Below are 17495 nucleotides of genomic sequence, written 5' to 3' on the forward strand. Positions count from 1 at the left end.
GGTAGAGGCACGGATCGCAGCTCCCATGATCCATTGAAAAGATCGATGTGCGCAACAAATTCTATAGTCCAAAACCCGTAATTATGCAGAGTTGCCCGCTCTGGTTACGTAGTCTTGGTAGAACTGAAGGACAGGTTACCATGGTTACCACTAGTGCATTAGAATAACGCACGAGACTGAGCTATCTTTTTTCCCACTTTGCAACAGGTACAGCAAACTCTCATCGATCTCCGGCGTGACTCTTTCATCCCAATGGACTACAAGCTGGAAACACGCACCCCATCACCCATCCTGCTATCCCCTCAAGCTGTGAAGGCATCACCGCGCTTACAGCCACCTAGCCCCGAGCATGTCAACATGCTAGGTAGATTCTCAAGTCTGAACGTTGCGGCTGCTGGTATGGCATCGCAAACAGGCAGTATAGTCGATCAGAGCATCACCATGTCCGACCTCACGCTGTCACCATCTGCTTGGGATGCGTCACAGCTCAAGCTGGCCGGGGTAAAGTGACGACATCCTCAACTGCATTTTAGCAGTATCTTGCAAATCACTCACGAGTCATTATGATACCAGAGGCATAGACATATCCGTGTTGTGTTGACAATTAACTGTAATGTGCAGAAGCCATGCATTCCTTTGCTGATTATAGAACATGACTATATCTTGCTTGAGAGATATGAATATTTTCTTGATCTTGAGAGGTTTAGGTTCCCACATTCTCCCAGTAACATACATTCCTTCATTATCATACGATTGTATGAATGACCTCACACTTCACTGCACTTCACAGCGGTCACTGCAATGTATTGCTGTCATTGTTAGATGAGTGAGACCCGGCAGATTACAAGCAGACGGGCTTCATGCACTTCTACAAAATCTTCTCTGGAATGACTAAGTATGGATTATACTGCCATACCAAAGGACAAGAGGAACAGTTCTGAAATGTGCCTAGCTGGTCATGGTGTTCGCTAGTTGAACACGCTTACATACCTAAGCTAAGCATCTAGATGTGAGCGCATGCATGCATCATGTGTATTTCATTGGAGACAACGAGCAGGAATTTTTACATAACAGTGAAAAAGAGGCCCAAGAAAGTGCAAAAGATTGTTGAAGACGATCTGATTCATGGTCCCCCAATTCAGAAGTGATCAAGAAATGAGCGGAGCGTACTTTGTTCCTCAACGTGCAAACTAATTAGAAATGGGACAACTGACAAACAACGGGTACTTCAAGAATAAACATTGGACCATGAATTTTGGTGCCAACCAAAGACAAGGTGGACAGCTAGAAGTGCAGACGTAAACAAGACGAAGAAGGAAAAGAGAAATGAGAAAGAAACCTACTACGCGTCCTTTGGCACACGTGCTGTTGACTACAACAAGACGAGTGTCAGCCACGTCCTCTAGTGACTGCTAGCTGGGTGTTGGTGCTCTCCTGGTGTGAAAAGTACTATTCACATACACATACACACGCACACAAACACACCTACACCATCATCATCATCATCATCATCATCATCGTCAAGACAGGTATTCAAGACAACACTGGTGCTACACGTTCTTGAAGGTCGGCAAAGGACCGTGTGCCGCATATACGGAGCAGTGGATGTCACACTGCAGTAGTCCTGATTGCCACCTGTTGACAGTTGTCAGTTGCCAGCTTATGTTTCTTCAACACAGCACAAAACTTCAAGTAGCGACTAGCAGTACAGCACACATGTGCTCCGACCGCGAACCTAAGATCGCGGCTGAAGCGGAAAAAACGGATGTCGCAACTCGCCTCACACATTTCATCCGGGCGCGCTGCTTCTACCTATGAAACAACATAGTTCATAGAAAACCTGCAGGGAGAATGCAAGCAAACAACACAAGCTCTTGTAGAGGTTATTGAAAACTCTTAAAAAAAAGCAATGGCATTGTATGCGTTTCTAGCTGAATGTCTGCCCTCTTTCCAGCTCTCCCTCGTTTGTTTGTATTGGCAGCAGCAGCTATACACGAGATATCGTATGGATACTTGACTATGTGCTTGTACGCAGGGCACAGTCACAGTCACAGTCACACACAGTCACAGTCACACACAGTCACACACAGTCACACACAGTCACACACAGTCACACACAGTCACACACAGTCACACACAGTCACACACAGTCACACACAGTCACACACAGTCACACACAGTCACACACAGTCACACACAGTCACACACAGTCACACACAGTCACACACAGTCACACACAGTCACACACAGTCACACACAGTCACACACAGTCACACACAGTCACACACAGTCACACACAGTCACACACAGTCACACACAGTCACACACACACACACACACACACACACACACACACACACACACACACACACACACACACACACACACACACACACACACACACACACACACACACACACACACACACACACACACACACACACACACACACACACACACACACACACACACACACACACACACACACACACACACACACACACACACACACACACACACACACACACACACACACACACACACACACACACACACACACACACACACACACACACACACACACACACACACAGAGCAATGGTGCGAGCCCACTTACCTACTCAGCTGATGTGGCAATGCAGCAATGACTGGCCCATAGCCTGAGGTGTTGTCATACAGCTCAAATATTGGTGCAGCAACTAGCTTGTAGTTTTTAGGCACCGCAAACTTGGCTGGGTTGAAACAAAGACAACAAGACAGAATATACGGCAAAAAGAGTTCTCGGAAACTTTCGAGTCAACAGCTGCAAAAATGAGGTGAAACCTTTCTACGAAAAAAAGTTCTTCACCAGATAGTGGAGGAAGCATGGTGCAGTCAATCACCATGATCACCATTTTCGCAAGTTTGTATGCAAAAAGACATGTGAAAAAAGTTCATTACAGTTGCCAGGCCAGGTTCTCGTTCGTAACCACAGCGGTTCGTATGAAGTTCTTCAGAAAGTACACAAAAATGATGATGAACATTCGCCTTGCAGAACCATTCTATTAGGGCACGCACCTGTGCTGACACACATATCCATGATCGGACCAGCTACTTCGTGCATTGTCATCTCAAAGTGCACAGGTAACAGAGTTCGGCATGCCAACAGATTCCACGTCCAGAGCATTGCCATGGAAACAAATCAAGTGTACCGCATCGCACGAGGCCACAACCAGCCACAATCATCATCATCACAAGCCCATAGCCCTAAGGCCGTCGGGGCGCCACAGAGCAAGTATGAACAAGCGAGCGCCATAAAAATCGATCGCGTGCAGCAGCTAGCAAGGACTGCACGTCACAATACACAATGTAATTACCTTTTTCTGGGAGTTGCACGATGTACAGCCGCTTCTCCTCCTTTGCTTTGGTGACATGGGCAGGTACATAGGGGTACTGAGTAACACAGACAAGCACACACACACACACACACACACACACACACACACACACACACACACACACACACACACACACACACACACACACACACACACACACACACACACACACACACACACACACACACACACACACACACACACACACACACAGATAGACAGACAGACATGCACACACAGATACATGCACACACAGATACACGCACGGACGAACGCACACACAGACAGCAGACACTATAGCCGATAAACTACCATACAGAAGAGAGCAAATTCTAAATTCTAACACTTTCCTGCTAGAAGTAACGAGCAAATTAGTATTGTCTACAGACACCAGACACCATTCAAATATTGCTCGTCATAATCTTAGCAGGCTCACACCAGTCGGTGAGAATACAGCTGTTGAAGGAAAGAACATGTTCCCATGTCTCCCACCCAGAATCACGAAGTACTGAATCCTTACCTGGGACGCCTCAAAGTTTGGTCGAAACCACTTTGCAACTAAGTGATCCACTTGCCAGTCAACAGCCGCATCCTCTTCTTCACCCATAAACTGAAGAAATCACATGAGCAGCAGCAGCAGCAAATTGGAGCATCCATTACCACTGCTTTAAAATCGTACAAAAAATTAACAGATCAATAATGGGGTCGAAAACTAAACCGAAAATGCACTAGAGATGTAAAAGATCGTGTACCATGTGTAGACAACTCCCGTTGATAGTGCACAATACAATACTTCACAACTCCCGTTGATAGTGCACAATACAATACTTCAAGTACAACACTACCCATTCGCAGATGATGGCAGGTCCTGGAAGGACCGACAGCATTTCAGTCACGGAGAACAGAACATCATGTGGCGAGTAAGGTCCCGGCGACAGTGAAACTCTCGGCCACATTGGTAACTGAAGTCCCGAGACCCAGGTTTAGGCGGCTGGATGGTGTAACAGGCCAGTCTCCACACACGACGGTCCTTGGCTAGGCTGCGTCAGTCAGTGCAGTTCTTGGAGATCATGTACAGTGCGTGCGTAGTCTGTGACGAGGGAGGGTCTTCTACACCTCCCCAAACAAAAATGCATTCCGGTATTCTGTCGTCGTCGATGTGTCCGACATGCCCCAGCGAGCGAAGGCGGCGTGTTGTCAGCATCTCCACCATTGACTGTAAACCAGCCTGCTCCAAGATGGCGGCGGTGGAGAGATGCCCATTCCATTGCTCTGACTTGTTGACGTCAAGAATGACGCGAGAACAGCGGTTGTGGAATGCTGACAGTCGACTGGTCTTAGTTGCCTTGACTGCCCATGACCCACAGCCATATAGCAACGTTGACAGAACAACTGCGGTAAAACCACACGTCTTGTTTCGAAAGGAGATGTGGCGATTCCCAAAGACAGCAGAATGCAAGGCATCAAAAGACTGGGGAGCTTTGGCAAGACGTGAGTGCACCTCAACTGACTACTGATCATTACCAGCAATAATACAGTTACCGAGGAAAACAAACTCCTTCACAATTTCTACCAACGTGAAGCATCCGGTCCAGCCGGATGGTGCACACACCCACACCCACCCACAAATCGATCGATCGAGAGAGAAAAACAGGGCATCAATCCTGCAGAGTGGCCAGGATAACTTACATTGTCGAGAATTCTCTTGAGACCATCTGTATACTGCTCACCAGGTTTCAACTCCCCTCCAGGCCTAAAGAGCAAGAAAGAAAAAGCAAGAAAGAAGAAAGTAAGAATAAGAATGTTCTATACGTGTGAGGGCTACGGAGGTGAAGTGTGTGCACTCCCAGCACACTGGGTGCAGCCTCCGGTGACGTGAAGTGTGACAACATAAAGTAACAAGATGAAGTGTGATTGTTACACATACATGCGCGTGTGAACTAAAAACAAGGATGGGAAACAGAAGAGACAAGCCAGTAGCCACAATGGAAATGCTTCTAAAACAGTGCGAAAAGTGTCGGATGTTAACTTAACCAACTTAACCAAGGCAACACTTAGTCATACTGTGAAGTATTTCCATTGTGGCTACTCACTCGTTTCTTCTTCTGCTGTTACCCATCCTAGTTATAATTTTAGTTCACATGCACATGTCCATGTGAAACAATCACACGTCATCTCATTCAAGTAATAATGAAGCTGGCATCAGCTGACAAAACTGAATAGCTGATACTAGTACACGTGTTATGCACATGCACATGGCTTTCAGTAGTACATTTACGAAATTTAGGGGGCTCCACGGAACCCCTCCTGGCTGACAGTCTACAAAGCACCTCGAAACAGGGCAGGAACACAACAATGACAACCACAGCCATGGACTAACTACAACTGGTACGCAATACTATATGTATTTCAATGTACAAGTAGAATGGATGGGGTTTCACAAGACACCCCTAGCCTACCCTTCAAGTGAAAACACTGATGTCCATGCACCTTTCAACATTAACAAAACGCCAGCTGGTGCAACTCGAGAGTGGATGCAAATCAGCACAAACACATAAGGACGTACAACTTGAAGAACGTCGTGCCAAGTTGTAGAAGCAGAACGTGTGTGATGTTGTGCTCGTGCACCAGCAGTATTGCCTCCACGGAGCGGCGCATGCCATGCTTCTGGTATTCCTCCCTGCAGAGTGCACGTACAATGACAGAATTTTCAAGTACAAGCAAGATAATCAGGCCAGCATACTGGTATACACATACATGCAGAGTGTACATAAGATCATCAGGTCAGAGTATACACATACATGCACCTCAAAAGTCCTCATACTGGACATAGGCGACAACCCTGCCCATTCTGCAGTGCCCGACAGCACATGTACTGCACCTATACTCCCATGGTACTGTACACGGACAAGGCATCAGTGTTCGCAAAATCAGGCAGGGTTCAGAATTTGCGCTATACCCAACATCGCAAGTAGGGACGTCACAAAATACACGATGTACACACGCACACAGACCAACACACAAAACAAGTCCAGTGTATACATGTACATGTATGAAGATAAGAATCCTTGTCTGCTGATTGCCTAAGGGCATGAAGCTACTAGCTACAACGAAGATGCGTGGTGCTCTGCGACTTGTGTGTTTAGGCATGAAGATACACAATTGAACATTGAACATTACACACTAAAGCACAGCTTACTTCATCCGCTGGAACCTTAGCTGGACCGACCTAAGGAATGTGCGGAAAGAGAGATAGAGAGAGAGAGAGAGAGCATACAGCAAATAGTCACATGCCAGTATCCAGAATATTTCCCAAGCCCAAGCCTATGTGGAAGACAGTATTCGGGAAACTCAGAATCGTGACTTTACATGCAGGCTTGGTTTGTGGAAAAGTCAACAGACAAGCAGTTAGAGACATTCAGCCAGGTTTTTAAGAAATCAGGACAGGTATACCAATGTACTTTGAAGCAAATTGAATTGAGAACCAGCCCCCAAACCCCAAAGGTTCCCACTTAGATATGGGGTTTGAGCATGAATCCAGCCAAAATGTTTCACAGCCAGCAAGACTATTTTATCTGAACGGCTACTTACGTGTCCTTTTCATACTGTGCTTCCTTTGTACCAAAAGTGTAATTCGCTAACGAGTACCTGCAGCGAGTCAACATTACACAACACAAACTGTCATCAGTGAGAGAACCCAATGTCAACCGGTCACGAGTTTGAACGAGTGATCTACCATTGCACGGCTGCAGGTGCATTCTCTACATGACACGTGTATTATAATCGCAGGCATACATGATTGTTTTTGTCTTGTACCACTAACTCTCCACTCTCTCGTTGGATTGTCCGGAGAAGCTGGGGTTTGTGTTTCTGTCGCGGCCTGGCCTAGCCCAGCTTCGGGAGGTTGCCAAGGATAGATGCAAATGGGGTTCATTTTCATGCTGCTAGCTATGACGCGATTCGTGACAGTTGCCGAGTTGGGACAAGAAAATGCCTGTCTCGAGCTGTCGCGTGCAGTCGCAAAGCACCTGTCACATAAGTCGAAGACACCTGCGAAGCTCGTCGCAGGTGTCGCACGTCGCGTCGCAAAACGTATTGTGAATCGGCCTTAAGAGTGAGAGAATGTATGTGTGTGTGTGTGTGTGTGTGTGTGTGTGTGTGTGTGTGTGTGAGAGAGAGAGAGCAGCTCTGCCCCCCAGCTGCCCACATTGTAAACGCAATTTCCGCCGGCAGCAGGACCTAGCCAGACATTCGCGGTCCTGCTTGTGATCCGACTCCCGTTTTCTGGTCCCCTTTTCATAGGGGTGACACTTGCCCATCTGGGCAGTCATGCTGCTAGTAGTAGTAGTAGGTATCGTCCCCTTCGGCGCTGAAGGTGAGGACTTTGTCAAGGAACTTTCCAGATTGATCAGCCTTTTCACAGATGGACCAGGGGCTCGGGCGTTTGCGTGGTCTGCTGTGATGGTTGCGTGCCACCTTCTGCTGCAGAGGCCGTTCAACACCTCAGCCGCCGCTGACCACAGGAAGTTTCTACGAAAGCGGCTTTCGTTGTGGTCAGCTGGCAATTTATCGGCCCTGCTGCGGGAGTCTCGGTGCATCCAGGCGCATTTGCCGATGCCTCGTTCTGGTGGCTCTGCAGGTGGTGGATTAGATGACGTCCAGTTCGCTAAGCTGGTCTATGGTGATCGACTTGGCACGGCTGCCCACTACGTAGAGGAGGGTGGTGGTGGTGGTGTCTTGCCTCTTTCATCTATTGTGGATGGACAAACTGTACTTGAGACGTTGAGGGCAAAGCATCCGGATCCTGTTCCCCCTGAGCCAAGCGTTCTGCTGCCTGACGGTCCGCCTCCACCGGATAACGTGCTTTATGAGGCCATAACATCAACAAAGGTACGAGCTACCATCATGGCGATGAAGGGCGCTGCTGGCCCTTCGGCACTGGATTCGGAGGCTTGGCGGTGGATGGCTTCCATGTACGGTGCGGCGTCGAAGGCACTCTGCACATCCCTTGCCCACATGGCCAGGTGTTTGTGCGTGGAGGAGATTGACCCATCTCATCTCCGAGCTTTCCTCGCCGGTCGACTAATACCGCTTGACAAGCAACCTGGCGTAAGACCGATAGCGATCGGTGAGGTTTTCCGGAGAGTGGTCGGGAAGGTGATCATGGCCGTGATCGAGCATGACGTTGCGGCCGTCACTGTCCCACGGCAGCTGTGTGTCGGCGTCCCCTCCGCCTGTGAGGTTGCTGTCCAAGCCCTCACTGGCCTGTACGAGCGAGATGAGGACACTGTCATTCTCCTCGTTGACGCTTCAAATGCGTTGAACCGTGCAGCCGCAATCAACAACATACCAAAGGTTTGCCCTGCAGCTGGTCGAGTGTTTGTAAATACATACCAGGCCGACATACCACTTTACCTCGATGGCGGAGAGGTATTGTATTCGCGCGAGAGAACTTGCCAGGGGGACCCTCTGGCAATGGCGTTTTACGCATTGGCCACCGTTCCTCTTGCTGCACAGCTTGGTTCAGCATCGGAGTCAACAGCTCAAATCTGGTACGCAGATGATGATGCGGCTGCCGGCAAGATACAACCACTGCGTCGGTATTGGTCTGCCATTGGGGAGGCCGGCCCTCAGTACGGGTACTACCCCAATGCCAAGAAAACTGTGCTGCTTGTACGCCCGCATCTTCTGGCTGAGGCACAGGAGGCTTTCGCCGGCACGGGCGTTAGAATCCAGACTTATGGTGTGCGGTATCTGGGTGGAGCCATTGGCAGCCAACAGTTTCAGAATGACTTTGTATTGGATCGGGTTGCGGGCATGTGTCGGTTGGTGAAGCGCCTTGCTGGCTTGGCTGTGACGCAACCGCAGGCGGCTTATCGCCTTTTTGTTGCGTCTCTGCAATCCCGGTGGACCTTCTTACAGCGTGTGGTCCCTGCTGACCCAGCCGTGTACTCACCTCTGGACCAGGCCATCAATGACGATCTGCTGCCGGCGCTGACTGGCCACACGTTCAGGCCTGACGGTGCGCTTCGTCAGCTACTATCTGTGCCCCTACGAAACGGCGGTCTCGCTATGCGAATTGGGAGTGTGCGTGCCGAGGCTGAGCGTCTGCTCTGTTGCGATGCGATAGACCCTATGGTGACGTGTGTGGTGGTCGGTCTGGGCGAGCGTCGAGTCGCCGACGTAATTTCAACCAGCAAGGCATTGGCAGTTCAGGCTCGTGGCCAACGCCGGTCTCAGCAGCTGGACATCTTGGCTGCGATCAAGCCTGATCTGTCGGATCAGCAGCGCCTCCTTGTGGATGTGGCAGGTGAGGGTGGTGTATCCACTTGGCTTGGCACTCCCCCTTCCATGCACATACCTGGGTCAGTATTTAATAAATCTGACTTCATGGATGCACTCTGTCTGCGGTATGATTTATCGCTGGATGGGGTTGCATTGTCCTGTGTGTGGAAAGGAGATGTCAAGCCATCACGCACTCACTTGCCCCAGTGGAAGCTACCCTCGGCAGCGCCACAACGAGTTGAGGGATCTCCTTGCGGACGCCCTCGGCAGCGTCGTTTGTGATGTGGCGATCGAGCCACCGCTGATGCCACTCCAGGGCGAGGCAGTCTCTGGCAACTCAGCTGATGGCGCTCGTGGCTTCTGGACCAGGCAGCAAAACGCCTTTTTTGATGTGCGGGTGACTCACCCAAGGCCGTCTTTGCTGTCTGGATCGGAAGTGGCGGGTCAGTTGTCCCAGCATGAGCGCCAGAAGAAGCGGCAGTATGCAGACCGGATTAACCAGGTGGATCGCGGGTCATTTACCCCTCTGGTTTTTGCAACGAATGGTCAGAGCGCGCCGGAGTGCAGCAGATTCCTGAAGACGTTGGCGACCCGTATAGCGGATAAGAATCGGGATCTTCAGTACACCCTTGTCCTTGGTCACCTGCGATCGAGGATAGGTACCTCCCTAATCCGGTGGCAGATAACGTGTTTTCGGGGTTCAAGATCGTCGTATGCCCGTGGGGTCTCCGGTACAGGCCATCATGGTTTCGTAACCGAGTGCCGCGCACTGGCGCACATGTCGCGTGTGCAGTAACTGGACTTGTCTATCGAATAGCATTCTTTTCCTTTTTGTTGACTGTGTTGTTATTCTATTTTCGCTGTTGCTTTGTAATATTCGAATTCGTTTCTCTCGTTGGTTGGAGTTTTACTTGGATCCTTTGAAATTTGTACAATTACACGACCTCATTGAGCCTATGCTAGGGATTGAGTTCATTTTTGCCTCCTGGGTGCAATGCTTGAGTTCTCTTGGTCAGGTTTCTTTGTTCTTCCTTTTTCTCTTCTTCTTTCAAATACAGCCTTATGTTTCCGGTGTTCTTTCTTTGCATCATCATTTTATGTGGTCAATAAAAACACGCTTCCAAGTAGTAGTAGTAGTAGTAGTAGTAGTAGTAGTAGTAGTAGTAGTAGCAGCAGCAGCAGCAGCAGCAGCAGCAGCAGCAGCAGCAGCAGCAGCAGCAGCAGCAGCAGCAGCAGCAGCAGCAGCAGCAGCAGTAGTAGTCAAAGACCTTAACAATTGATTACTTCTCTTGACATACTAGTACTTTCTCTCTTTCTTTCTCTTTCTTTCTTACTCTTTTCCATTACTTGTGTGCTTACCGTGGTATCGTTTTCTGCCCGTAAAAGTAGTAGTAGTAGTAGTAGTAGTAGTAGTAGTAGTAGTAGTAGTAGTAGTAGCAGTAGTAGCAGTAGTAGTAGTAGTGTGTGTGTGTGTGTGTGTGTGTGTGTGTGTGTGTGTGTGTGTGTGTGTGTGTGTGTGTGTGTGTGTGTGTGTGTGTGTGTGTGGTGTTTAGCACTTAAGAGTCAATGTCCGTAACGAGCAAATATCACCCGACATGGCCAAATTTCCGATTTCGCTCAAAGTTGGCTCCTTTTATCCCTGAGTGGACCTTGTTCGCCCACTATGACAGTTTGGTCCAGAGACCCTCCGTTACTTGGATATTGGGCAAATAAATAAATCTAAAATACGCACTGAAACAAAAAACAAAAAGGAGGGGTCACAACAACGCAGGGCAGCCAAACCAACTATGTTCGCACACCGATCCAAGTCACCTAGTAATGTTTAGTCATCCAACTTTCGACTGCAACAGTAGTGCAAGATGGCCCAGATTGGGCCAGAACGATCTCTTGTGCTGGGCAGCTACACGCGAGTTTCACATGTGTGCTACGCTCCCATCAAAAAAATTCAAAATTTCTCTCAGGTTGCTATGAGTCCATGTACTTCCAGTGCATGCGCGGTTACATCATGCATTTTTTAGGTACCGGACTAACCGGAGGGCCGCGGCTGCGCCCCAAAGAGAACTTTTTTCTTTCTTTCGATTCTTGATTTTCCAACCGCAATGCATACCTGAAATCCTCGAGTGCCCAACTGCTACGTCGTGATTTTCTACTTGTACGACGAGGCATCAATGTACTCACGTGAAACTCATGTGCACTGGCTGCCCTGTACAAGCAGTGTTGCCACATCATTCTAGCCAAATATCAGTAGCATGAAAAAATAAAATGCATCATCCGGGGGCGAACCCCCCCCCCCCCCCTCCCCTATATAGCGACCTCGATATACACACATGCGGCACTGATAAGAAAAAAACATTTCACGGTTTTGCGTGACACACGGGCTGAGTTTGCCGATTTTCACCGAGACGGATGATGATTTCGCTTAGCGCCTCAGGAGAGAGCTATGGAAACACTCGTGCTGCGCAGTAAAAGTCAAAAATCTGGATCACGACTCCTAAACCATCCATAAGGTCAAACTTGAACACTTTCATGGCTGTTGTCCCCAGGAGAAGGTCAATTGTCTGCAGGTCGTGACATGCCTCAAAAATCGGCAGGCTACTGACATGTCGGCAGGTGTGGCAACACAGTGTACAAGACAAAATCTTGGGCCATCTAGCGTTACTGTTGCAGTCCTTGCTGATTTGTTGTTGTGGAGCAGTTCTTCTTTCTAGTCATGTTGGACTGTTGTTCAGCAAGTGACGCTTCGTGGCAATTCAATCGAGTTTCTTCGAGGGAGGGATTATTCCCATGTCTCAGTGCTGGTAGCGTAGCCAAAAAGGTATATGGAGGTGCTCCGTATGTGCTTTCCTGCCACGAGGTTGGATTCGGCTAGTGCATGGCTGTTGGAGAGTTCAAAATTGAATATTTCCCCAAGTGATTTTTAGTGGATAACTTTATTCAAGACCACTTGTTGGCGCTTGGGGACATGTTGTAGCAGACTATAGTGGTGGTCTACCCCCAATTTCAGGACGTAACCCCGCTGTTACTGGCCCTTGAAGATGGCCTTCGTAATGGCCGCCATTAGACAGGCTGAATTGATCGATTCATTCAGGGACTCAGCAAGTCGGCAGTAGGCTTTTCCACATTATGTTTTGCATAATTTTTGTATCTTGGGGGTAAAAATGAATCCCCGTTGTAAAAATGCATCTTTCGTGATTTTTGCCAGATTTTCTTCAAAAACAACAACGTTTGCGTGTTTTTGCCAGATTTTCTTCAAAAATAACAAATTTGGCATGATTTTTGCCAGATTTTCTTCAAAAACAACAAGTAAGTTCAAGTTGCAAGTGTTAGCTAAACCAAGTTACTTTAGCCTACAGGCTTTTTCTTCTGCTGGCAAGACTTGACCTTGCCCCGCACCTGACGTAACCTGACTCTTGACAGTCTTGTCAGTCTCGAAATATGCCCGGCACTGGGGCAGGCAGGCGGCATGATGATGTGCATGCACAGGTACATGTCCTGTACTACTCTTGCTACTACTAGTAGTAGTACTAGTACCATGGTGTACTCTGTAGGGTTCCCTGAGCTGATGCCAACATGTACATGCTTCGAATCAGGGAGTCGTAAAATACCGGTATTTTACGACTCCCTGCTTCGAATGAATTTGGCAGCCATCTTGTTGCCATGGCAACGGGTGAATAATTTTCGCACATTGGGTGATTTTTTGAATTTTTTTAGATTTTTTTCAAATCTATCCATTTTTGAGAATAACATCATTCCCCCAAAAAATCGAGTTTTACATCCACATCTTTCCGATATTTTTTCGAATAATGTGGAAAAGCCTAGTCGGCAGTCGAAAGTTGGATGGCTAAACATTACTAGGTAACTTGGATCGGTGCGAACATTGTTGGTTTGTCTGCGCTGTGTCGTTGTGAGCAGCAGTGAACCTTCGTTCGTGTACCTTGTTTGTGTTGTGTGTTTCAGTTCGTATTTTTATCGATTTCTGTTATTCTGGTCAATAGCTAAAGAACGGAGGGTTTCTGGACCAAACTGTCATAGTGGGTGAATGAGGTCCACCTAGGGATAAAAGGAGCCAACTTTTAGCGAAATCGGAAATTTGGCCATGTCAGGTGATATTAAATTGGTCGTTACAGGCATTGAGGGTAGCTCAATAGGAAAAACCTGGTCCGAAGATTGTTCAAAATGTTATGAGTTATGATTAACTGTCCACCAACGTAACCAGATCTGATACAGTCAGCGAGTGCGACAAAATGGCACAAAACTGACAAGGAGTACTGAGACATTCGGCGACCTGACACCTACATATATATCGCTCCAACACTTCTCCAAGGCGCAACCCAACAACTTTCCAACTTGGAAGGCTCAGGTTCGGAACGGTCCAAGAGGGGAAGGAAAGCGCAACGCAACGAAGCACTCACTGACTGTATAAGATCTGGTTACGTTGGTGGACAGTTAGTCATAACTCGTAACATTTTGTCCTCCTTTTTCACCATAGTTTAATTGGCTCACCATCCGAGTCGAAGATTGTTCAGTTTTACTTTTTCCACACCTTCCTACATGTGTACTGAGTGAAAAAAAACATTCGGGGGTGGGGGGTAATTGGGCAAAATCTTGCAGTATGGTGCCTAGAAAATATACGATTTTGCGATTTAGCGGAGTTTTATCACACATCTCTTCAGGAAATATTTTCATTAGAATGCTTTATTGTGTCTTTCTTGATGCTCTACTTCGTCCAGGGATGCCCCTGGAACAAAACTGGAGCATTGGGGAAGTACTGCTAGCCTTGAATTCAACTATTTACGAAATAGTGGTTGCGACTTCGGCGATGATTTTTTAGGAATGAGTTTGCTCCCACACTGGAGCTCGCGCTTTCCGCCGACTTGACTTGACACTGTGTGCTCTGGATGGCAGTCGTGAGTCAGTCAAGTGTCAAGTCAAGTCGGCGGAAAGCGCGAGCTCCAGTGTGGGAGCAAACTCATTCAACTATTTAGTTTCAAAAGCTTTTGCGGGTTGCAAAATTTACGTCAAATTTGTTACAAGGATGAAATTTCAAAATAATAATTGGTCCGAAGATGTGCATGTTTTCCTTCTTTACGATCAAGACCCTTACTGAGCTGGAAAAAAAAAAGTTTATGTGGGGGGGGGGGGGGTAATTGGGCAAAATGTTGCTGATACGGACCATTTTCATATATCGGACATGTGTATTCTGCCTCCAAGACACTGTTTTTCATGCAAAACTTGATAGAGGTTCCATTGGTTATCAAGTTGGTACTGATAGAACATTCTCTCTCTCTCTCTTGGTTCCACCTTAAGTTGCTGGCTGCTAGCCCGGTGGGTGCCAATCTCCTCCGGCCTTTGGCTGAATGCTGATGGGTAATAATATACAGCCTCTGTGGATTCAGAGGAAGCGCGAGTTTCGAAATCTGAAGAAAATGTTGAATGGTCGCTGCTGGGCTGACAGCTACACCATAGATTAAAGGTAGAGCATCACTGGCCATAGGGAGGGTCTGTGGTTCGAGTCCCGGCGGTGACAGTTAATTTTTTTGATTTTTTTCTTCAGACTTCCCAGTTCAACTCCCTCAACCGTATGAAGAATAATCAACTCTCTTTTCTTCTCGCTTTCTGGCAGCTTGCTTCCCTGACTGTTACTAGTATCAGGGGCGTCGGAAGGCATTTTAGTGTGCTACGGTCAGCCATCTGAAAGCACAATTTACTCGTGGGGGGGGGGGGGGAGTGGCTGAGCCGAAAATTTTGGAAATTTAGAGCCCAAATCAGTGCATTTTATTGATTTACGGGGTACTTTGGGCAAATAGTGGTACGGTCAATACCGTAGTGACCGTACCGTGTGCGACGCCCCTGAGTATTCAGCTAACTTTGAATTCAAAGTTTATTACAATCCCACTCAAATTTAACTCTCCACCCATACATCTTCATTTTCTTGCTTCTTCACCAAAACAAACCAAAACGCAAAACAGGTATGGCAGCAAACAATGCAGTTTCGAATTCAGTATACAGGAGTCAGCAGCAAGACTTTCAATTTTTCTTTTGCATCGTTTCTTTCAACTATACCATGTATCTAGATCCTCTATGTAGGTCCCATAAACATTCAGGAAACTCCAAAAATAAAATACAGTACACGTGCAGCACTTATCTACAATGCACGGACACACCTGTCGTAAAATCAAGACTTACAGATGAACGGTGCTGTCTTCGTATTCGGCATCCATTTTCAATTCAGAATAAAGATGCGCGGATGGTCGAGAAAATTCTCACTCCCAGGAGATGAAAACAGGAATTGCACTAGTATTAATTTTGTTCAATACGTTACAAAATTTGCAACGATGAACGCGGAACAGCACGGTGAGTTAGTATTGGTACTCTATTTCTCTACAGGACCTACATAAAGAGGAGAGCAAGGAACGTCCCTGGGCTAGAGCTTGAACCTTCTCCTAAGTTGTAGTCATTTCACAAATATTTTGATGAGATGAATTGATGAAGCATTTTTGCGAACTGAAAAGAAAAGCAGTTTTTTTCCATTATTTTTTACTCGTACATCGGCAAAAAAACCAGCTGGAACATGATAGATCTCGAGATCAACACGACTCGCGAACGGTTTGCACTTGCAGAGCCTACAAAACTGCCGTACCGACCGTAGAGCTCACCGCGTACCGGTGCACCGCGGTACGACGCTCGTACCGGTAGTCCGGTACCCGCGCGCGCGTAGACCTACGTAGATCTACTCGGCAAGCGCACACGCGGTGAGCTTGCTAGCGCCGAGTAGACCCAGGTGCTCGAAGTCCGTACATGGTATCCTAAGTTCGTACGCCCATAATTTCATGTTCTGTTATTGTATTTGACTCAAATATTCTATGGAGGGGACAGTGTGGTATGTTCTCCTCGCGTAGCAATTTTCAGGGATCTACGATAAGCAGAAGTCCCAAACCACGCGAGTGGGTTTTCGAGTGTCCATACGAAATACAAATTGGGTTACATTTCATGCAAAAATCAACTTTGCCAAGACCGATTTCGAACGGACACAGCGTCAAACAGACCTTCACTCAATCATCAAGAGCCAGCTTAGAGCTGACAATGGCCAGAGGAGAAGAATTTACAGAGAACCACCAATCCTTGCAGAAAGGTTGACACTCCTGGCATCTCCACCACTGTTTCCCGCGGTTTTCACAGCGCAGCTGCTTCTTCTCTGAGCCGACTAAAAACAGCTTGCATTTCGGCAACAAACTACGCTTTTGCAAGAAATACTGGTGGAGCCACATATCCCTTCGGTGCTTTCGTCGTAACCGAGGGATTGCAAGTTAGCAATTAGCAGAAATATGTGTGTATTTCGAGTCACCTCTGATCAGTACGGACTTAGAGTACCCTCTGCGACACAACAATTTGATATGAAAAATCAGCGAACTCCAGAGAAACAGATCGGATCGAAAGATGGCCTGGTTCAATCGAGCCTGGTCTCAGGGCAAGATACCTTCTTCCATCCACGAGCAGGATTCTGGCAAGTGATCATTGCTAGTGACAGTACTAGTGTGATATGAGTTTCAGCTCGGCAAACACACACACACTGTAAAACTAAAAGTGTACGGACTTCGAGCACCTGGGTCTACTAGTAGCGGCTTAGCGCACATGCGCATTATGCAGCTCCGGCTCCACCTACCGTACGTAAGTTCTTGTGCACCATGCATGCACGCACTGCATGGCCCTCGACTCGCGCATTTGGCTTCTTTAGAAAAAAATTTGATTTATAGGGGTTTTTCAAAACACTTTCCATTTCCATTTTAGACCAAGAAAAAACGCATAATCCGGAAAAGCCTAACTCGCGGCCTC

The 17495-nt window shown here is 47.6% G+C and overlaps 2 protein-coding genes across 2 annotated transcripts in view; one reads left to right on the top strand and one right to left on the bottom strand.

Moving 5' to 3' along the window:
- Window positions 1-1327, top strand: part of LOC135810434 (uncharacterized) — a 14675-nt gene extending 13348 nt beyond the window's left edge. The window contains exon 18 of the mRNA XM_065323927.1: window positions 208-1327. Coding sequence (XP_065179999.1) covers window positions 208-510 — 303 coding nt within the window. The 3' untranslated portion in view covers window positions 511-1327. The remainder of the gene's footprint in view (window positions 1-207) is intronic.
- Window positions 794-16168, bottom strand: LOC135809165 (cleavage and polyadenylation specificity factor subunit 5-like). Its single transcript, XM_065322451.1, has 9 exons — window positions 15849-16168; window positions 6969-7025; window positions 6577-6606; window positions 5944-6057; window positions 5067-5130; window positions 3898-3987; window positions 3357-3432; window positions 2618-2732; window positions 794-1840 (listed from the first exon to the last, which is right to left on the bottom strand). The coding sequence occupies exons 1-9, from the start codon at window positions 15881-15883 to the stop codon at window positions 1813-1815; spliced, it is 609 nt and encodes a 202-aa protein (XP_065178523.1). The 5' UTR covers window positions 15884-16168; the 3' UTR covers window positions 794-1812.
- Window positions 16169-17495: the final 1327 nt, after the last annotated feature.

This window comes from Sycon ciliatum, chromosome 2 (genome assembly GCF_964019385.1).
Source record: "Sycon ciliatum chromosome 2, ocSycCili1.1, whole genome shotgun sequence".
NCBI lineage: Eukaryota > Metazoa > Porifera > Calcarea > Leucosolenida > Sycettidae > Sycon > Sycon ciliatum.

Bases quoted from the DNA above. Each gene is read 5' to 3' on its own strand.
- LOC135809165 (XM_065322451.1), bottom strand. From the start codon at position 15,883: ATGGATGCCGAATACGAAGACAGCACCGTTCATCT. The intron at 6,058-6,576 runs GTAAGCTGTGCT...TGCACTCTGCAG, and splicing joins CTAAGGTTCCAGCGGATGAA to GGAGGAATACCAGAAGCATG. The intron at 3,433-3,897 runs GTAAGGATTCAG...TGTGTTACTCAG, and splicing joins CAAACTTTGAGGCGTCCCAG to TACCCCTATGTACCTGCCCA.